The 22,990-nt window shown below is 44.8% G+C and overlaps 1 protein-coding gene across 2 annotated transcripts in view; it reads right to left on the bottom strand.

The window, feature by feature from the left end:
- matn1 (matrilin 1) overlaps window positions 1-14,955 on the bottom strand; it is a 16,396-nt gene extending 1,441 nt beyond the window's left edge. Inside the window, exons 1-9 of one of the 2 annotated variants that reach the window (XM_084079649.1) lie at window positions 14,657-14,954; window positions 12,613-12,797; window positions 11,717-11,881; window positions 9,548-9,770; window positions 7,504-7,626; window positions 6,691-6,863; window positions 5,799-6,030; window positions 717-869; window positions 248-326 (exon numbers count right to left, since the gene is read on the bottom strand). In XM_084079649.1, coding sequence (XP_083935775.1) covers window positions 248-326; window positions 717-869; window positions 5,799-6,030; window positions 6,691-6,863; window positions 7,504-7,626; window positions 9,548-9,770; window positions 11,717-11,881; window positions 12,613-12,797; window positions 14,657-14,774 — 1,451 coding nt within the window. In that variant the 5' untranslated portion in view covers window positions 14,775-14,954. Of the gene's footprint in view, window positions 1-247; window positions 327-716; window positions 870-5,798; window positions 6,031-6,690; window positions 6,864-7,503; window positions 7,627-9,547; window positions 9,771-11,716; window positions 11,882-12,612; window positions 12,798-14,656 lie in introns of both variants that reach the window. The other variant, XM_084079650.1, reaches the window with a different exon arrangement.
- Window positions 14,956-22,990: the final 8,035 nt, after the last annotated feature.

Raw genomic sequence — 22,990 nt, 5'->3', positions numbered from 1 at the left:
ACGCCGTGTTTCGAACCGTGTTTCGAGCTTGCAGATCGCTACTTTTGATGCTGTTGTGTGATGCTGTAGAACAATCAAGTGGTACGATCAAGTAGTAGGGCATTCATTTATGAAAACACACAAAAAGTTAAAATATGGAGATTATCGGTTTCTGCCAGACAGCAACGATATCATATAAACATTTGATATGTTGTGTTGTGTCACACGTGCCACACAGCCACTTCCACCTCTTGTAAAAAGGATATGTTTTTTCGTTAGTGCCTGTAAAGCCTCTTCAACCTTTTTCTGGAACTTAACAAGGGAGTCACATTCACAGGGGTCTTCCTCTGTTGGAAGAGACAGTAGCACACAGGTTTAGATAGACAGGTGTCCTGAGCAGTGGATGTGTGTCCATTAAAATTAATAGGAATATAAGTGTAGCCCCGAGCTAAACATGTCTACTACTGACAGAGGAATCAAGGACATGTGCAGCAGTGCGGGCTCACACAGCAGACACAGTCTTAGTTAAACAGTCCGCACTCACAGAAGAAGCTTTAGCGATTTTAATTTACCGCAGCAGCAGTCTGTCTGACAAACAGACACGTTTTGGCTCCTCAGGCCTTCATTCATCATCAGTGAAACGTGTCCTGTTTGTCAGAACGACAGCAGCAGCAGCAGCAGCTGCAAGTATGATGTGTGTACTTGTGTGTGTCGTTTGCAGTGAGTGACATACTGACCTTGACAGATGTTGATCTGCAGTTTCTTGGCGATCTGGGTCATGGCCTTGAAGTCGGCGGTGTAAAAGTAATGCTCGGCAGTGGGCTCGGAGGCGATCTCCTTCAGCTCATCCTCCACGGCGTTGCCCACTCCCACGGCGTACATCTTGAAGCCTGACGACGCAAACACACAGACAACAGGTGTTGGCTTTAGGCTGATTGCTTGTTCTCTAAACAGCTTTTTTTTACCGCAACAAATTACATGTTGGGCATTTAGGCAGACGCTTTTTTCCAGAGAAATTATTTGGCAGCTGCCACCTGCAGTACCCCCTTATGCACACACACACACACACACACACACACACACACACACACACACACACACACACACACACACACACACACACACACACACACACACACACACACACACACACACACACACACACACACACACACACACACACACACACACACACACACACACACACACACCTGTGATTACATCACCAGCTCTAATGAAAACTATCATTGCTCTCTGTCTCTGGAACCAGAAATTACGGGGCCAGAGCTCTGCTCTGGACACGTATTGTTATTCGCATTATTCTGTCACTTCTTCTTCTGCCACTTTTCGCAGTTCTGGCTGAACCGTGCAGTCGCTTTTTACGAAACTCGGCCATATGGTAGATGGTCATGAAAAACGATCAAGAAATAATTCTTACACTCATTCGTCAAAAGGTGGCGCTATAGCACTCAATTGAAAAATGCCAACTTTGAACAGGTACAACTCATGCCCTGTTTGACCTACAGCCATGAAACTTGGATACACATATGCGTCTCCTCATGCTGAACAACTTTCACACTCTGACTTTTGACCTCTGACCTTTAGATCTCCCACCATTTTGAATTATATGAAAAACAGTCATTGGCTCCTAACTTCTGCATTTTTTCACTTATGGAAAATCCGTTGGAAATGTTTGTAGAAAGTGGTCCAAAGTTCAAGTGTGAAACGTTTCGTGCAGATTGCTCAAAAATCCCAGGAGGAGATAGATTTTAACTATTACAGTTTTATGAAAATTATTCATCTGTGCCTAAAACATACATGCAGACTCACATTTCTTTGAAACTTTGCAGAAATGTAGAGGGTCATTCCAAATATCACTGAAACCAATCTTACTCCAATTGGCCAAAAGGGGGCGCTATAGCATATTTTTTAAAAGGCAGACTTTAAACAGGCATAAGTCATGCCTCGTTTGGCCGAAAGTCGTGAAACTTGCTTACACATGTGCCTTGACTCATGAGGAACACACGTATCGATTTGACCATTAAGCTCCGCCCTTAGATTTTCCGCAATTTTGAGCAGTTTGAAAAATACTTGTTTTTGCCAGTTCTGGCTTAACCGTGCATACGCTTTTTACGAAACTCGGCCATATGGTAGATGCTCATGAAAAACTACCAAGAAATAATTCTCACACTCATTCGTCAAAGGGTGGCGCTATAGCACTCAATTGAAAGTGCCAACTTTGAACAGGTACAACTCATGCCCTGTTTGACCTACAACCATGAAACTTCGATACACACATGCGTCTCTTCATGCCCGACAACTGTCGTGGTCTGACTTTTGACCTCTGACCTTTAGATCGCCCACCATTTTGAATTATATGAAAAACAGTCATTGGCTCCTAACTTCTGCATTTTTTCACTTATGGAAAATCCGTTGGAAATTTTTGTAGGCAGTAGTCCAAAGTTCATGTGTAAAATGTTTCGTGCAGATTGCTCAAAAATCCCAGGAGGAGATAGATTTTAACTATTACAGTTTTATGAAAATTATTCATCTGTGCCTAAAACATTCATGCAGACTCACATTTCTTTGAAACTTGGCAGAAATGTACAGGGTCATTCCAAATATCACTGAAACCAATCTCACCCCAATTGGCCAAAAGGGGGCGCTATAGCAATTTTTTGAAAAGGCATACTTTAAACAGGCATAAGTCATGCCTCGTTTGGCCGAAAGTCGTGAAACTTGCTTACACATGTGCCTTGACTCATGAGGAACACATCTATCGCTTTGACCAGTAAGCTCCGCCCTTAGATTGTCCGCAATTTTGAGCAGTTTGAAAAACACTTAAACCCAGGATTTTTCAGCTATTTGCGTGAAACTGTATCATCTGTGTGATCTCCTTTTTCACAGTTACTTATCTGTTGGGCCAATGGCGTCTCCCTTAAATGAAGGCCTCACAATCTCAGGGTCGCCAGTTCAAGCCTCACTTGATGCAGACTTAATTTAAGTTGAATTGCAAACAACATGACTGTATCATTGAATACATGTGCAACTGTTAAAGGTAATGATGAAATGCTTCTTGGAGAGAGTATGTTTTTTTAATGTATGACAAACTTCATTGTGAAAATAACCGATCTACAATCTCAAAACTTTTCAGATAGCAACATGTTTCTGAGCTTGTAGATCGGCTGCTTTCACTGGTTCACTTTTATCTTCAACAGATGACCTCAGATGACCTCAGCCTGGACAAAGGCTATTGTTCCCCAGCTTTAGCCCTATAGGTAGTGTCTCAGCCTGTGAATCCAAAGGTCGAGAGTTTGATTCCTGTCAATGGCAATAGGTTGAGATGTTAATGGGTGAGGTTTTTCACCTAGGATTGCCCCCCTGCGTCCTATATATGACCACCTCAGCTGGGTTGGGCTGAAAAGAATATTCGCCTGTTGGAATCATTTGCTTTGTCTCAATTTCAATCTATTCCCTTTCCATGTCTTATTGTGCTATTATTACGGGGCCAGAGCTCAGCTCTGGACCTGTTTTGTTATTGGCAGTATTCTGTCACTTCTTCTGCCACTTTTCGCAGTTCTGGCTGAACCGTGCAGTCGCTTTTTACGAAACTCGGCCATATGGTAGATGGTCATGAAAAACGATCAAGAAATAATTCTCACAATCTTTCGTCCAAAGGTGGCGCTATAGCACTCAATTGAAAATGGCAACTTTGAACAGATACAACTCATGCCCTGTTTGACCTAGAGCCATGAAACTTGAATACACATATGCGTCTCCTCATGCTGAACAACTTTCACCCTCTGACTTTTGACCTCTGACCTTTAGATCTCCCACCATTTTGCATTATATGAAAAACAGTCATTGGCTCCTAACTTCTGCATTTTTTCACTTATGGAAAATCCGTTGGAAATTTTTGTATGCAGAGGTCCAAAGTTCAAGTGTTAAACGTTTCGTGCAGATTGCTCAAAAATCCCAGGAGGAGATAGATTTTAACTATTACAGTTTTATGAAAATTATTCATCTGTGCCTAAAACATACATGCAGACTCACATTTCTTTGAAACTTTGCAGAAATGTACAGGGTCATTCCAAATATCACTGAAACCAATCTTACTCCAATTGGCCAAAAGGGGGCGCTATAGCAATTTTTTGAAAAGGCAGACTTTAAACAGGCATAAGTCATGCCTCGTTTGGCCGAAAGTCGTGAAACTTGCTTACACATGTGCCTTGACTCATGAGGAACACATCTATCGCTTTGACCAGTAAGTGCCGCCCTTAGATTGTCCGCAATTTTGAACAGTTTGAAAAACACTTAAACCCAGGATTTTTCAGCTATTTGCGTGAAACTGTATCATCTGTGTGATCTCCTTTTTCACAGTTACTTGTCTGTTGGGCCAATGGTGTCTCCCTTAAATGAATGCCTCACAATCTCAAGGTTGCCAGTTCAAGCCTCACTTGATGCAGACTTAATTTAAGTTGAATTGCAAACAACATGACTGTATCAATGAATACATATGCAAATGGTAAAGATAACCTGAAATGCTTATTTGAGAGTACGTTTTTTCAACGTATGACATACTTCATTCTGAAAATAGCTGATCTACAATCTCACAACTTTTCATGGTTTGTGAGCTTGTAGATCGGCTACTTTCACTAGTTTTGGTTCTGAGGAGATGTACAATTTCTTCATTGGTAAATGGTTTGTGAACGAGTGATCTTAGTGTTAGTGAAACAGGGGCTTGGTTCATAAAAGAAGGCAAGAGTTTATGATCTTCAACAGACAATATCAGCCTGGACAAAGCTATAGCACTATAGGTAGTGTTGCAGCCTATTAGTCTGAAGGTTGAGAGTTCGAATCCTGTTAATGGCAGTAGGTTGAGATGTCCAATCAAACCATTATGTTTCCATCTCTCTCTCTCATCAATCTATTGTTTCCATGTCACTCTCTCTCTCTTCAATCTATTCCGTTTCCATGTCTCTCTCTCTCTCTATTCACTGGCCCCGTATTATCGCTGCTTGCAGCTATATTTGTTGTTATTTTTCATATTATTCACTCAAAGTCTCACTTTTGGGAGAGCGGACCCTGGCGTGATCACAGAAGCATTTATTATACACTTCCAGACAATTTATTGTCTCGTTCAAGGTTTCACCAGAACACGTCAGCAAGGGACCCCCCCGCCCACCTTTGTGCTACTGTTATTCAAGTTTTCCTTCTCGCATGTATGACAGAGCACGCATCTCTCAGTCTGAGCAACAGTCGAGTAGTTTAAAACAGTGGTACTCAAACTTTTTCATGTCAAGGACCCCCAAATTGACACTTATTGGCCCGCGGACCCCCACTTGATATAAGATATGCCAGGGACCCCCATAAGAGATGATTTTTAAGGCTCTAGCAGTGATTCTCAACCATTTTAATTTCAAGGACCCCCAGTTTGACATGCATTAGGCTACAGACCCCCATTTAATGACATTTCTATCTCTGGGACCCCAATTTATAATGTAAAATCAATGTTAATTTAACTCTGAGAGTGTACACATGGAACCAAATGGACCCGTTAGGGTCCATTTGGTTTCATTAGTACTCTCTCAGAGTTACAGACCCATTAGGGTCCATTTGGTTCCTAACTATCCATCATTTAGCTGGGGACCCCCTTGAACTCCCTCAGGGACCCCTGGGGGTCCCCGGACCCCACTTTGAGAACCAATGGTTTAAAAGTTCACCAGGACACGCTCTCCCATATGCGAGACATAGTACTCATAATACTCAATTATGAGTATTAACCTATACTTTCAGAACACCAGTCATCCAATCCTCACCGGCCTCCTTGGCCTTCTTGGCGGCGTCTCCGATGTAGTCCTGGCTGCGTCCGTCGGTGAACACGATGCCGACCTTGGCGACGCCGGGCCGGGCGCCCCCGGCGATGCTGAAGCTGCTGTCGGTCAGGTACCTGAGGGCCTGGCCGGTCATGGTCCCTCGCTCCATGTAGGCCATCTTCTTCACGGCGTCCTTGAGGTCCTTCTTGTTGTTGTAGCGGCCCAGGGGGAACTCCTGCAAGTGAGGCAGTGCACAAACCGCGTGAATCCTAGCATCCCTATCAAGGTTGCAACAAATTTGGTGTAGAGGGGAGATAAAAAGAAGTAGACCAAGTCAAAAATCCCTGGTGGACCCCTGGTCTACTAAGTATATGGGGTTAATATAATCTCTCAAGACCACTAAGTCAGCACCACTGCCCTAAACATGTAAAGTTGTTGTTGGGAGGAATAAACACAGAAGCACTCGGGAGGAAGTGGACTATGAAAGGGGAGGAGCCAAATAAAGTTCCTGTTTCTACACAAAAAAGTAAGTGTTGCCCCCAGAGGCAAAAACTGAATGGGTTCCCAGATTCGGGTTAATATGGCTATCTTCTGTTGTTTTCTCTTCCCTCCCGCGTAAAGCGTCTTTGGGAAAAGCGCTATACAGAGAGAGATTTGAGATTATTATTATTATATTACTATGCCTTATTGCACATGTATATACCCTTTGCTTCATTGCACATTTATACACCTTTTTTCTCTCTATTTTAATGTGGATACTGCTCGCAACATTGCATACCACTTCTTGTACCTGAATGAGTAGTGACAAATACAACTTCCTGATTCTTCATTGTAACGGCGGGGGGGGGGGGGGGGGGGGGGGGGGGGGGGCGGTGCTAGTAATACACACACACACCTGTTTGACAGCGCTGGAGTACTGCACCAGCCCGACGTGGGCCTTGACTTCAGAAACATCCAGCTTGTCAACGATCTGGTTGATCCACTTCTTGACCAGCTCAAAGTTCTCCGGCCTCACGCTCTTAGAGCCGTCGATGAGGAACACCACGTCTGTGGCAGAGTTGCTGCAAGCTGGATGCAGTTGGCACCACACGCACACATACAACACACACACATTCAAAATACACAAAGCATGTTAATCCGACTGTACTTTCACAGCTGGCTTAGCAGCGTACATGCATACATACATACATTCAGCTCACTCTGTCTCTGACACATGCACACATGCACAGGCGGGCCTGTCATTACATAATCATCTAATCACAATTATTTCAGATAATTGCAATTATTTCAGATAATCGCAATTATTTAGCATAATAGCCATAGTCGTTTATATGTTGAAAAATGTTCATACATTTTCAAATATACATAAAAAGCAGAAATAGAAGATCTACAAGCTTACAACGCATCACAGTAAGCTTGTAGATCTGCGATTTCCGCTATTTTAACAAATGTATAAATAATATATATATAAATCATTAAATATGTCAGTAATTTCTTTGTATACTTAAGTTATTTGTCATATCTGCCCTGTGCAGTTTTTGATTACGAAGCCTAAAAGGCAAACAGAAATGTAATTTCAATTCATTATGTTCCAATGTTCAATGCAAAAAAAAAAAAAAAAATTAAAACAATATTCTCAGTTATTTATTTATGTATGACAATTACAGCACCTACACATTCATACACACACACACAAACACACACTCACCGCTGCAGCTGCGACCGTCGTCCAATAGGGTAAAGCCATCTTTGCAGGCACACTTGAACGATCCGGGGCTGCTGATGCATACCTGCTCACAGTCATGGTCTCCAGTGGCGCACAAGTCTGACACTGTGGTGTGCATGCAGAGGATACACACACACATACACACACGCACAGTGGCACACATGTGCGTGTTACATACACACACACACAGAGGGTGGGGGTGGGGGGGGTGGTTGGGGGGGTGGTTGGGGGGGGGTTAGGTGGAAGAGAGTGATTTACGACTATGTCAGTTTTGAAAACAGGGGAAATCTACCATATGTCCTTTTGTACACATTTTAATGATCCACCGACATCTACTGAAATCGTGTGATTCAATTGACTGGAATAAATATTTAGTACATAATTACAGATCGTCGTCGGAAACCTCATGTGTCCAAAACTGGTACTTTTCAGGATTCAAATTCAAAAGCAGCAGATCGACAGGCTCAAAACGTGCCGCTTCGCACCGCGTTTTGAGCTTGTAGATGTGCTACTTTTGAAAAACACAAAAAAAGCTAGAATATGGAAATAAGAGGTTTCTGCCCGACAACAACGCTATTTTACATGCATGACTGCAGTGGATCTTTAAAACACACAGCGGTAAGAATGATTGGAGTAGCCTTATAACCCGGCAAGTTGCGATTGGTCCATTCTGCAAAAGTTACGGGTACCAAGGCTCGTCCAATGACAATCCGACCCTTGCGGGGCATGCGGCTCTGCCCACGGTGTGGGAGTGGCTACAGCGCGGGATTGGCTGCTATACCAAGTGAGTGACAGCAGTCAAAACGGCTGCAGCCCGGTGGCACCTCGGGGCATTACTACTAATCAGAAGATTAATTGACTTGCACTAATGGGGCAGTAATTACAGATAGCTCAGTCTCGTCCCTCACTCCGTTAGGGAGCAAACTGAGCCACAGGGACGTATATCATTCCAAAACGCTGCTCCTCTTCCCTAATGTCCTCATTCACTGTGAGAAGTGGGCGGATGACGTGGGTGATGTCTTAGTCGTGAGGAACAGTGGAGGACAGAGGGTTAGGTGGCAAGATTTTGGAGCGAGACAGCAGGATACCCTGAACCTTACCCTCTCAATACAGGGGAATCTCCGGGAGATCAGCTCCATCCATTTGGAATATGAAGGTGTGGGTAGGATTGTCGTAGATTCTCCCCCCGTTATCCCTTTAGTGTCCCACCTCTCTCATCTTCATTTGTCCTTCTGTCTACCTCATCTCTCCTTATTAGCCACCGGCCTATTGTGTACTATAGTGTAGACTATTGTTTGTCAAGAGTAGGGTTGAAAAACAATCGATTATTTTCTTAGCGAATATTCAATCAAATACTTTTCCAATTAATCGAATAATTGAGAAGCACATTGAAAAGAACATATAATTTATTTAATATATGAATCGATTAACCATGTAAGACCTATTTTATACCTCATCTCATAATGGTGTCAAAATAGTGAAAATAGCCGACCTACAAGCTTACAACACATAGTAGCATCGACGCATTGTGAGATTGTAGATAATATATTTTCACTATTTTTGAAAGTTTGCGCTTTTGATGACGATCAATCGATGAATTACTTTATTAAATTATCGATGATGTTTTATAATCAAATAAATCGATTAGTTCGATTAACTGTTGCACCCCAATCAAGAGTGACGCCTTGATGTCAGTTTAACTACAGACTGTAAAAAACGACTGCCATCTCTCTCCCTGTCTCTCCTGATGTAGTTAGGTGCTCCCTCTTTCCAAGGTTGTTTTAGCAAAAAGGGACCGCCCCTAATATGCCTATCCCTAACCGTAACCCTAACCATAACCTCGCAGGAAACTATGCCTAAACCTATAACCTTGACCCTAACCATAACCTCTAACCATAACCTCACAGGAAACTATGCCTAAACCTAACCTCAAAAACCATGCACAGCCAGAGGCGAAACGCCCTGAAAGGAGTGAGAGGCCGTCCTCCGTGACGCCCCTTCGTCTGTCTGTCTCCTCCTATCTTACCACAGAAGGCCTCCTGGAACTTCTTGGTGAGCTTCTCGATGACGCTGTAGCTCTCCACGTAGTCCACGTGGTCGTCCAGGGGCTCGCTGGCGATCTGCTTCAGGGTGTTAATGTCCACGCGGCCCACGCCGACGGCGAAGATCTCGATGCCCGCGTCGCGCGCCTTCTGGGCGATGTCCTTCACGTTGTCCTGGGGACGGCCGTCCGTCACCACGATGGCGACCTGGAGGGCAGAAGTAAACACAAAGTGAGACATGGGGGATGCGTGTTTGTCATTTAATCATCGCTGTCGGGTGGAAACCTCTTATCTGCATATTCAGTTTGTGTTTTTCATAAATTAACGCCTACTTGATCATACTGCAGCGTCACACAACAACATCAAAAGTAGCAGATCTGCAAGCTGGAAACGCGGCGCGAAGCGACGCGTTTCCAGCTTGTAGATCTGCTACCTTTACTATTTTTTTTATTTGAATCCCGAAACTGAACTGTTTTGGATATATGAGGTTTCCACCTGACAGAGAAAATATACTGTTTATCATCGCTGTCAGGCAAAAACATTGAATTTCTTTCATAAATGAATGCCCTATTTTATACGCTGTTGTACGACAGTGTCGTACAAAAGTATTGAAAATAGGCAGATCTACAAGCTCACAACACGTCGCATGTTGTTGTGAGCTTGTAAATATGCTATTTAACCATGACATGCCCAAACTAGAGACACCAGGTAGAAAGTGGTTAAAAAGATCCCTGGCTAATAAGCCTTATTTGCCGTAATACATAATAATTGATCTCTATTAACTAAAATCTAAAATTAAAAACACCTTAAATATTGTATTTATTTTAGAAATAGTTCATCTTTTACTCAAGGGGGACAACGCCCATCGCAAGCTGATGATGTCATTTGTACATGTGTGTGGTCCGTCCAGCCCCTATATGGAATGAATGGAATGCATAGCTAACTGAAAAACAACTTAATACTTCCTAAGGTTAATATGAGCATCAAAACAATGTTTTAAATACGTTTTTATTAGCAGGTACATTCCATTGGGCTGGACGGACCACACACATGGACAAATGGCATCATTAATTTGCAACAGGCGTTGTCCCCCTTGAGTAAAAGATAAAAAATAAATCTAAAATAAATTAAATATTTAAGGTGCTTATCATTTTCACATTTTAAAAATAGAGGGCAATTATAATGTATTAGCACAAGGCTTATTGTTAAGTCTGTCTGTGGGTTTTATAACCATTATGAAAAAAGGGATAGTTCACACAAAAAAACAATATTGTTTTTCTATCGATTAGTCACGGATATTGTTTTGTTTTTGTCGCATTCCTAAGCCAATCATTTTGGTAGGCAGCGGTTCAGGTAGGAAACACAAAGGAGACTCTTTGTGTCTCCTACCGGAACTGCTGCAGCTCATCAAATTATTGGCTTAGGAATGTGACAAATACAAAACAATATCCATGAATTCAAGTCTCCATGGGGTGGCTAATCGATAGAAAAAAAGTCATTCTACTTCATTCCTACTGACCGCCAGAGGCAGTGTTTTCAACAACTGGATATTCATCGTGCGCTCGCGCATAGGTCGAATATTAATACCAACAAAGTCACTCGTGACCTGTGTACACGCAGTCATTTTCACACAAGAGCGTGTGAATATAAAATACGATAATAACTCCATTGTGTCCACTGTGACTGGATTACAGGTTCTTTGGACCCCCAAATTGACACTTATTAAACCGCGGTCCCCCATTTGAAAAGATATGCCAGGGACCCCCATAAGAGAAGATTTTTTACGGCTCTAGCAGTGATTCTCAACCATTTTAATTTCAAGGACCCCCAGTTTGACATGCATTAGGCTACGGACCCCCATTTAATGGCATTTCTATCTCTTGGACCCCAATTTATATTGTAAAATCTATGTTAATGTAACTCTGACAGTGTACAAATGGAACAGACCCATAAGGGTCCATTTGGTTCCTAATCTATCATTTAGCTGGGGACCCCCTGGAACTCCCTCAAGGACCCCTGGGGGCCCCCGGACCCCACTTTGAGAACCAATGCTGTACAAGGTTTCCACCCATCAGCGACAATATGTATACGTGTGCATGTGCGTGTGTGTGTGTGTGCATGTGCATGTGCGTGTGTGTGTGTGCGTGCGTGACCTTGTTAATCTCAGGCGACTTGACGCGAGCGCCCTCGGCTTCGCTGAAGGCCACGTTCATGGCGAACTGGATGGACAGGCCAGTCATGGTTCCGGTGGACAGGGGCTCGATCTTGGTCACAGCCTTCACCAGGGCCGCCTTGGTCTTGTAGGTTTTCAGGGACACCTTGTCATTGAGCAGAGAGGAGAGAGAGAGAGGCTCCATTAGCCTGGGGCCGACCCCGACCATCCAAACAATATCGATCCTATAAATGTCAGTGGCAATGAAGCGCCGGAAGGATGGCCAGCGTGTTCGACTAATGGCAAGGCAAGGCAATTTAATGTGCTTTACACAAAACATCAAGCAACGGAAACACGATTATACAATGACATTGGGATGCATAAAACTAAATAATTAGAAAAATAACAGACAGTTACAGTGCAGAAGAGAAAGAAAAAGAAAAGCAACTCAATGAAAGGCAGCAGCTCTCCCCATGCTGGCAGAGGGAGAGTAGCGCCCAGGATTACAGCTTGGGCAATTGGCACTGGGTGAAAAAATGGTTTACAAAAATCGTGGGATAAAAAAAAATGTTTAAAAAAGAAAGGCAGCAGCAAACAGGAAGGTCTTTAGTTGTGTTTTAAAATAAATAAGAGTGGCAGCAGAACCTGCAGTTTTCTGATTTGTTATAGATATGTGGTGCATAAAAACTAAATGCTGCTTCCCCACGTTTATTTTTGGTTTTAGGGACAGAAAGCAGACCTTTCCCAAGATGTCCTGAGAGATATGGATGGTTCATGATATCGCAACAGATCAGAAATGTATTTTGGCCCTCAACCATTGAAAGCTTTATAGAGCAACAGTAGTATTTTGAAATCAATTCTTTGACACACAGGGTGTGTGAGTGAGTACTAGTGTACCTCATTCTTCACGCGGCTGGCGTAGTTGACCACGCCCACTCGGGTGGCACTGGGCCCGACGTCCAGGCCCTCGATGACGTTGGCCAGGAAGACCTTGACCTGCTCGAACTCGGCGGGGCGAACGCTGCGGCTGCTGTCCACGATGAACACCAGGTCTGTGGGGCGCGTGTTGCACAGGCCGGCCGCTGCATGGCGTGCGGAGACGGAGGGAGAGGAGGAGGAGATGGATGGGGGGCAGAAAGCAGAGATTAATATGCAATATCATTTGCATATGCCCAAATGAAAGGCGTCTTTATGTTTGTAAAAAAAATGATGTTTGCAGAAATGTTTTTTTGGGGGGAAAGATGCCAGGATGAAAGCTGTTAGTGGAAAAGGGGGAGGGAGGGAGGGAGGGGGAGGAGGGGCATTGGGAGGAAAAAGGAGGTGCGCACAAACACACACACAGACACACACACACACACACACGTAGGATGGAGTCAAGTGTGATGTATGGGGATGGAAAAGGAGGCGGGGACGGAAGAAAAAACAAATTAGAAAACAGGATGGAGGAGAAAGGCAACATAACAGGCGAGAGATGAGGGAGAGATGGAGAGAGGCAGAGAGAGAGAGAGAGAGAGAGAGAGCAGGCCATAATAAAAAAGAAGGATGGATGACAGGGAGGGAGAGACCAGACAGGAGCCCTGGGGAGGTCAGCGATTTCAGATGTATGAATCGTTGTTGTTTTTTAGAGTAAGTCTCAGTTAAAAGGTACAATGGTGAGTTGGTGACAATAATAAATGCTATACTACAATGGTGATGAATACCTAGCAGCACCATGATGAATGGGATTCATTTATTTCAGCCAAACAGACCCAGGCTCTAAGGCAGCAGTTCTGTTTGTGTGTGTGTGTGAGTGGCAGTCAGCAGCCATACAGTACAGTACAGTGTCTAACTCACACAAAAGTGAGCCCCTGACAGTCGCACGGAGCATTAAATAGACTGAAAGGTACATTCATTTACATCTGCGCACGGCGCCTAAACTCCCCGTGTCTGTGAAACCTCACCAATCTCCCTTCTCTCCCTTCACCTCTCTCCCTCCCTCACGCCACACTCCCCCCCCACCTCCTACCTATACACTAATGCAGGAGTACACAACGCAAACAACACACACTCCCACACACGCACACACACACACACACACACACACACACACATACACGCACGCACTCCAGTCCACCTCAATCGTCCAAATTATCCACACCTCTGAAGACAGCCTCGGTTGTTGGTTATAACCCACAAGCCACACACTGTGTTACTGTACTGGGGCTTTTTTACTGACACTGCTGTCATTCACTGTAGCAAAACAGAAAGAAATCTGTGGTGGAAACCGTGGAATTAACCTGAAGGAGAGCCAATTCAACCACAGAAAGACATTCCTTCAAACAGCCTCACCGTGAAACGTCCCAAGCTATAGATGCAGAACTTGAGTTATTCTGTTTTTTGGCTACTTTAAGTTAAGCCACTATGTTTCCAACCCTGGTTCCTCTGATTCCCAGTTCAGCCCAACAACACACAGCTCATATACACCATTATGAACAAGTCTGAATTCATTCTGGAGGGATGGTCATTCCAAGAATCTAATCTCTGTTGTCTCTCTCACTATAGCAAGCATATCCTTCCAGTGCCAGTGGCCTTATTGTTTGAATCTATAGTCTGTCTGTGGACATTAAATCATTCCTCTTGTCTCTCGACACACTGAGGCTCATTTCCCTCCAAAAACCTCGTCTTGTTGTTATCTTAAAGGACGAGGAGTCAGGATTAGCAATGAAGGCTTACACAGACAAGGAGTAATTGGGGAACCATATTCCATTCATTAGTCAGTTTTAGGCATTTTGCAGACGCTCTTAATCCAGAGCGATTTACAGTAAAGCAAGGTAAACACGAGGTAATACATCAAATGCAACATACATAGCAACAGGCTAGGGAGTCCAGGCCAAGTGTTAGTGTTATGGCTAAAAGCACAGGCTTATTTTAAGAGGTTAAAAGGTCATTATTTTCTTCTTACCCATGGCGGCGGCCGTGCGGAGGTCTACGGCGGTGGCGGGGACGGGGGCAGCGGCCTGGGCAGCTCCCATGAGGCCGAGCAGCAGGAGGAACAACGACCGCGGGGTGGGCATCATCATGGCGACGGAGACAAGAGGGGGACAGCAGAGCGGGCGATGAAGGGGAAGAGGGTCCGAGTGCTACAGTACTAGCGACTAGTCCTACTATACAGTGCAGAGAGGGGCCAAAGAGAGAGCGGGGGCCAATAGAGTGCCGGGCAGGGGGGACGGACACCAAGTGAGACTGAGTCTCTCTGAGCTCCAGGTTATCAATGCAAGTGCTTCACACACACAGGCCCCCCCCCCCTCTACCCCCTCTATAGCTCCAGTATGTGTGTGTATGTGTGTATGTGGTTTATGTGGGTCCAAATGGGGGAAATACCTGCTTTGGGAGGACCTTAAAACGGTGGGCAGGGAAAGACAAACACACCTTGATATGGGTTGGATGGACAGGTATATATACGTGCATGTGTGTGTATATAAAAGTAGTAATAAGTTTGTGTCGCGTGTGCGCACTGTGTCTACCTAGTGTGTTCGTGTGTGCATGTTTATGCATGTGTGTGTGTGTGTGTGTGTGTGTGTGTGTGTGTGTGTGTGTGTGTGTGTGTGTGTGTGTGTGTGAGTGTGTGCGTGCGGCTGGGGGTCTCAGGAGCGCCTGGGGTTTGGGGCAGGGGTGCGGCGTGCGGGCCAGCAAACCGCCCCAGGTTGGATTTGGCTAAAGCTCAAATAAACACCAACATGAATTCCTCTTTTCTCCCCGTGTTCCCTCGTATAGCAAACACACATTTACGGGGCGGAAGTCAAAGCCCAGCCGCCGTACACAGCATACAGTGTGTGTCCTGTTGCGCTGTGCGTTGAGGTATGCGTGTGCGTGTGTGCGTGTGTGCGTGTGTGCGTGTGTGTGTGTGTGTGTAATAAGGGTGCATTTCGCAGTGCATTTCCTGTGCACGTGTGTTCTCGCAATGCCCGACGTCTTGACTTCAGTGACTTTTATGTGTCACACACAGCCACAGATCAACAGTGTTTAATGTTTTGATGACTTTGCCACTATTTCATTGCTCCTCTCCTCTCCTCTTCTCCATCCCTTATGGAAGTCCATTTCCATATACAGTATATGGCCATATTTGTCAAAATATCTTGTAAGTCCTTATAATGAGAAGTTTTATATATATTCTTATCAGTTAGTATATGACTTAGTATACTTAAAAAATGACATTATTTCGACATAATGGCAGATTCATTAACTCATTCTTTTTTATACCAAGTCATTATGTTTGAGAGATACTGTATTAATCAATGTTTTGAGATACGCATATAATTGTGCTAAGTTGATGATTTGAATACATAGGACCACAATAGAAACAAGTCCCCAGGACGTTTTTGTGTTATCCTTTTGGCCTTAATGTCCGTTTACATTTCTGACTAATAAAGTATTCAATCAATCAATCAATCAATCAATTCCACCTTTTCTTGAGGTGTTCTGGAATGTTTTGATTTGGACCATCTAAACCTCAGGATTCAGATTCAGACTCAGACTTTGAAGGTATTCTGAGATTTGAAGCTACGGTATAGGAACTTCCAGAAGCAAAAATAAAGGTGCCTTAGTTATATGGCAGTCAGATAAAAATCGAAAAACTAAAACCAATCTTCAACTTTTGCTCACCTCAGCTCTTCCTCTCCATTGGTCTCCACCGTCAGGTAGGCATTAGGCCCCTGTGGCATAAACACCATTAAAAAACATCAAGAAAAATGCATCTACACATCTTACACACACACACACACACACACACACACACACACACAGACGTTTATATTTTTATATCTGTGAGGACATCAACGTTTTTGGAGAGCAATTTTATGAATGTTAATTTCGGACATAAAGCCGAAAAATAGCATATCTATAAACTCACAACATGTCACAGCGTAACACGTTGGAAGCTTATAGATCTGCTAATTTTCGGTGCACAACACTGGCAGGCAACTAAGTATAAATCACGTTTAACTCTTAATTCCAACCCCTGAAAAAATCTGTTTTAATCATAAAACAACCATTTTTCTTTGGAGGACCAGGATAACGGTCCCTCTCACAACGTCTATTTCTTAAATTCTACTATACTTTCGAGGACATTTGGTCCTCACAAGTATCGTAATACAAACACGCACACACACACAGTGAACAGAGACCCCTCTTTTCCATCCATCCGACATCCCACCCCACCCGAACCGAACCCAGCCCTGCATTCCTCTGTGCCCCCCCACCTCTCTCTCTTCATGTACACACACACACACACACACACACACACACACACACACACACACACACACACACACACACACACACACACACACACACACACACACACACACACACACACACACACACACACACACACACACACACACACAGCACCTGAACAAGCCGCAATTGAGGGGGTTAGTCTGGGCAGGCGAGAGGAGGAGAAGGAGGAGGAGAAGGAGGATGGGGAGGAGGACTGTGGGGGAATGTGAGGTGAGCCACTGAGCCGGTACAGTAACTAGCCAGACAGATTTCCTTCTGAACTTGAACATGTTGCAAAGTCAACAGAGGCGTGTGTGTGTGCGTGTGTGTGTGTGTGTGTGTGTGTGTGTGTGTGTGTGTGTGTGTGTGTGTGTGTGTGTGTGTGTGTGTGTGTGTGTGTGTGTGTGTGTGTGTGTGTGTGTGTGTGTGTGTGTGTGTGTGTGTGTGTGTGTGTGTGTATGTGTGTGTATCTACTGGCTGGCGCTGAGATGAAAAGATTAGGAGAGGTGTTATTCCTGGACAGGATGCCATCTCCAGGAACGAGCCATTTGGCTTATTAGAGTGAAGACACAACACACACACACACACACACACACACCGTACACACACACACCGCACACACACACACACATGCACGCATCTCTGCCCACAATTTTATGTGCAGACAGACACACACATTGCAAAATCTCTGAGAGAGTTAAAAAAGGACCCTCACAGGTTAAATTAACACTCAGGATTTTACAGTGTACACACTGTTTATGTAAGAGTCTCTCCTTCCTTTGGCAGGTATCGCACAAACACACAGTCTCACACACAGTCTCACGCACGCACAAATGTCTCACACACGCATGAAGGCACATCCAGAGACACACGCGCGCGTGCGTGCGTGTGTCTCTGGATGTGCCTTCACCAGCCTTTCACTGGACAAAACTCCTAACTGGTACTTAACCATGGTTCAGTCTGGATGTAGGACTGTGACAGAATGATAACGGAGGTGGACACATTTTATCCGCAACGTCAATGAGTAGGTGGCATAGGTCAGTGGTTCTAAACCTGTGGGCCGGGGCGCACTGGTGGGCCGTGAGGATGTTGCAAGTGGGCTCCCAAATAATTGGCAAAACAATAAGATTTTAACGATGACAAAAATGTCATAATATATATATATTTTTTCAAACCTTGAACATTTTGTTTTCATTGTATAGGAACTTAAAGCATCCTACGTTAGTTCCATTGATCCAAACCGGATCGCAATCAATTGATTGATCATAACATGCTCTGAAAATGCATGCGGCCCACCCATCTGACCACTTAACACGGCAGCCAATGGCATTTTGAGAAGCGGGCCCTGATCCAGAAAAGGATGAGAACCACACTGACATACTGTCATAAGTCACTTCGACAGGACACACATCTGGCCACCAGGGGGCCAAACCTAGGACCCTGAAGTTGCTCAAGATGCCACTTGTAACTGCTGTGCCATCGAACCACTGATCCACTGGAATTATGGCATTCACTCATATATGTCATATGCATAGTTACTATCTAGACCAGTGTTGGCAGATTATGTGAGAGAAACAAGCATCCAGGTCTAGAAAAAAACAGCCCAAAAGAAGCGACAATGGGCCACATGTCACGTGCACTTTAACATATACAGTACATCAGCTATTTGAAAATAGCAGATCTACAAGCTCACAACGCGTCGCGATGCGACGCGTTGTGAGCTTGTAGATCTGCTATTTTCAAATAAAATCTTGCGGGGAAATTATAATAAGCAGATCTGGCAACCCTGATCTAGACTCCAACTGAAGGTAGGCTATACTAACCTACTTGTTTACAAATTGAGATATTTATGGCATTTGTTGTTTGTTTGTTGTCCCTGGAGTGACGGAGTGTAGGAAAGCTGAGAAAGAGACAGTGTAGGAGAGACAGTGTAGGAGAGACAGTGGCAAATCTCAGCAGGCGACAGTGTATGAGAGACAAAAACAGTATAGGGAAGCTGAGAAAGAGACAGCCTATAGGAGAGACAGAAGAGTAGTAGTAGGACATCTCAGAAGGCGACAGTGTAGGAGGGACAGACAGTAGGAAAGCTGAGAAGGAGACAACAGGGAGGAGAGACATGGAGAGGAATGTTCTGGTGGAATCGTAGCCTCAGCTGGGACGTGTGGTTCTGAAGGCAAATGTCCTCCTGACCACTAGGCCGACCATGGCTACCAATGGAATACATTATGGCTCAAAGCCATCCCTCTTCCCGCTTATTTGCCTTGCACTTGTCACCCCCCCCCTACTACCTTCACCCTTTGTCTTTTCATAAAAATATTGTTGCCGTCGGGGAGAAACCTCTTATCTCCATATTCTTTTTTTCTATTCTGTTTTTTCGTAAATTAATGCCCTACTTCAGGGGTCTTCAACAGGGGGTCCGGGACCCCTAGGGGGTCCTCAGAGTTACTACAGGGGGTCCCCAAATCTTAGTATCCCTTTTCTGAGGAGAACTTTAGCCAAAAATAGCAGATCTACAAGCTCACAACTCCTCGCACTGCGAGGCGTTGTGAGCTTGTAGATCGGCTATTTTTGGCAAAGAGTTATAGGTGTGAAGAGGGAAAAAAGAGCAGCAAAGGTTTATCTGAAACACAATTTTATACAATATAGAGGGGGTCCCTGGTTCATCTCTCTCTCAGCTCGGGGGTCCTTGGCCTGAAAACGTTGAAGACCCCTGCCCTACTTGATCATACTACAGCGTCACACTACAGCATCAAAAGTAGCAGATTTGCGACACGTTTCAAGCTTGTACTGTAGATCTGCTACTTTAGCTATTTTTTATTTATTTTTTAATCCTGAAAAGTAACAGTTTTGGACATATGAGGTTTCCACCCGACAAAGACAGTACGACACTTTTATTTTAAGAAATCCAATATCACGTTTGCTTTGCCGAGACGGGGACATAATTCCCGTAAATCCATTTTTGAGTGCCGACCACATTGGGGGCAGTCAAGTCTATATTCATCATAATGGGCTGCTGCCACCAGATACAGAAATGGAGATGGACATGAATGCAAACAAATCAGTCAGCACAACACTTCCCTTTCTCCTCCGCCCAATTACTCAAAAAAGAAAAGGCATTTTTATCCAATTTGAACAACGCTGCCTTGAGCCCCATTTATTTACTGTCAATACAGGGAGATGTTGTTGACATACTTTCCGCATAGTAAACAACTTTCCAACTGGCCTCAATGGCTGCCTTCATTGTTTGACGAAACACTCAAATTGGCAGCTCTGTTTTCCGTCTACAATTTGCTATTTCACTCTCTCCCGCCAAGAGCCTCCTCCACTGTCCTCTCCTCTCTCCAATTTCCCTCTCCTTTTCAAAATAAACTTCTAAATCAGCACCCACGTTATCATTCCAGCAGAGATAGGAGGGCGGGCGCACAATAGCCTCTATCAGCTCTGATTCATGACATTAGCAGAATCAGAATGCTTCAGATCGCCTATATTATGGATATGAAGTGGAGATTAGTAAACAAACACCAAGCACTACTGACTGTACCCCACCAATGAAAGGACTTCTTCATTTAACTTTTCTCTCAGCCTGGATGGAGGTGGGTGGGGTGGGGAGGGCAGGTGTGTGTGTGTGTGTGTGTGTGTGTGTGTGTGTGTGTGTGTGTGTGTGTGTGTGTGTGTGTGTGTGTGTGTGTGTGTGTGTGTGTGTGTGTGTGTGTGTGTGTGTGTGTGTGTGTGTGTGTGTGTGTGTGTGTGTGTGTGTGTGTGCGCTGCCAGCGTTGGGTTTGGAAAGACTGTGAGGATTTCATGTTTGACCACATCCATAAATATTGAAACAAGTTGCCTTTTTTTTCTCCCCAAGTCTCAGAATACTGAGTAAATATTAACATGGCAGGATCGGGGAGGACCGAGGCATCCCATATACCTGTGCCGCTCACACACTCACATGTACGTATATACAGGCATGCATGTGCATGGGTGCACTGCACGCACAGCCACATGCACACCCTCACACACACACACAAATATACTCACTACCCAGCTGTGTTCTGAGCGCTCTCTGTTCACACCGGGGAAGACCTGGAAAGATTAATCACAAAGCAAAACCTTCAAGAAAGCAATCAATCACACGCACGCACGCACGCACGCACGCACGCACGCACGCACGCACACACACACACACACACACACACACACACACACACACACACACACACACACACACACACACACACACACACACACACACACACACACACACACACACACACACACAATCATTCGCACATATGGAGTATGCCATGAACACACACGTACACACATGTACACAGACGTAGCAACATGTACACAACAAAACTCCTGCATTAATTTAAAGCTACAGTACAATACGATAGATTAGTTATCATATTGTATTTAAATAATCAGAGTATGTTAATACAACATAACTAACACAGACCACGCAGTGGTCCACTCTTCCATTGAGAAATGTAGACCTTGGCGTCATGAAGGGCAGTGGTTCTCAACCTTTTCAGGCCGTAAACCCCCAAAATAATCACATTTGAACACTGGAGACCCCCCACCCTGACAAGCACTTGGAATGTAGGAGTTGAGCCATTCCATTTTGGGTTCCACAGATAAATATTGTGAAAATAGCCGATCTTATATTCTTATATTGGCTCTCTTATATTATTGGACATTTTGGTGAATGTTTGACCAGTTTTATAGCATAGTTTGTTGATTACTTTTTATGCAGTAATGGTCTTTTTCTTTTCTATATTTGAGATATTAAAAAGGTCTAAATTGTCACTTCACTGTCATCTGTGGACCCCAGAAGCAGCTACCATTTATGCCGGGATGGGGGTCTCTTCTCGAGATCACCAACAGCAGCAACAACAACCCTCCACCACCTTTATTGTTCTCGTTGTGACCATCGGTGCAATCACTTCCGTGGCGAGAAACGGTCAAAAGAACTTACAGAGGCGCTGTGGGTGGTGCAGTGGTAAAGTCCCTGCCCACATGGAGGTTGTGGGTTCGAAATCCACCATGGTGCATCTGGTGGATTTCCGGTGGGCGTTTTTTACGCGAACACAATTGGCCCGTGTTCGGGGGAGGGAAGCGCGGTGACATTAGTCATTGCCTGTACTCCTACGGGCTGGGGGGGGGGGGGCACCTGTCAGCGGGGAGTGTTGAGCGGGAGGAGTAGGACGAAGGCTCTACATCCACCTGGTGGGGGCTCCTCACTGGCAGGCGAGTCAGTAGGATATGACAGCAGTGACAACACAGAAATGTGTGTGGGGAGGAATTAACAAAAAGGGGGTAAAAATAATTGGCTACTCTAAAAAAAATGTGATTGTAACGTTTAACTACTGACTCATCTGCCAGTGAGGAGCCCCCACCGGGAGGACGTAGAGCCTTCGTCCTACTCCTCCCGCCCAACACTCCCCCAGCCCCTAGGAATACGGGCAGTGACAATTAACACCCCGCCCGGTTTCCCTCCCCAGAACACAGGCCAATTGTTCTCGTATGTATATAGGGACACCCGGCAAAGCCGGATGCACCACGGTGGATTCTAACCCACAACCTCCGCGGTGGTGGTGGGCACTGGGCAGGCACTTTACCACTGCACCACCCCGAGAGCCCTGTAGCTTTTAACTTTAAAAGAGTGCGTGTGTCTATGGCCGCACGTGAGAACCGTCCAAGATATTTCTGTGTTTATGCAGCTCCTCCTTGCTTGCCAACAGTAACAGCATAGTAGCTGCCAGTGAGCAGGAAGGAGAGGAGAGGAGGAGGGGGAGGAGGGGGTTCGCTTAGAAAAAGAATCCCCCCCAAAAAAACAGTCTAGTCGTTACATAACCAGCGGCTCTGTTCATCCCAGGCACAACCCCCAACACACACACACACACCTTTTTCATCCTCCTCTCATCTCATCCACAGTGTCTACCCACGCCTACGGACACAGCGTACCTACCCATCACCCTCCTCCCTCCTTCTCTCCCATAGCAACCCAGCTCATCTCAACTCCTCG

Source organism: Gymnoscopelus microlampas (assembly GCF_963454915.1).
Source record: "Gymnoscopelus microlampas genome assembly, chromosome: 15".
Classification (NCBI taxonomy): Eukaryota; Metazoa; Chordata; class Actinopteri; order Myctophiformes; family Myctophidae; genus Gymnoscopelus; species Gymnoscopelus microlampas.
Note: the sequence above shows the minus strand (reverse complement) of the source record. Positions and strands in the feature narration are given on the sequence as shown.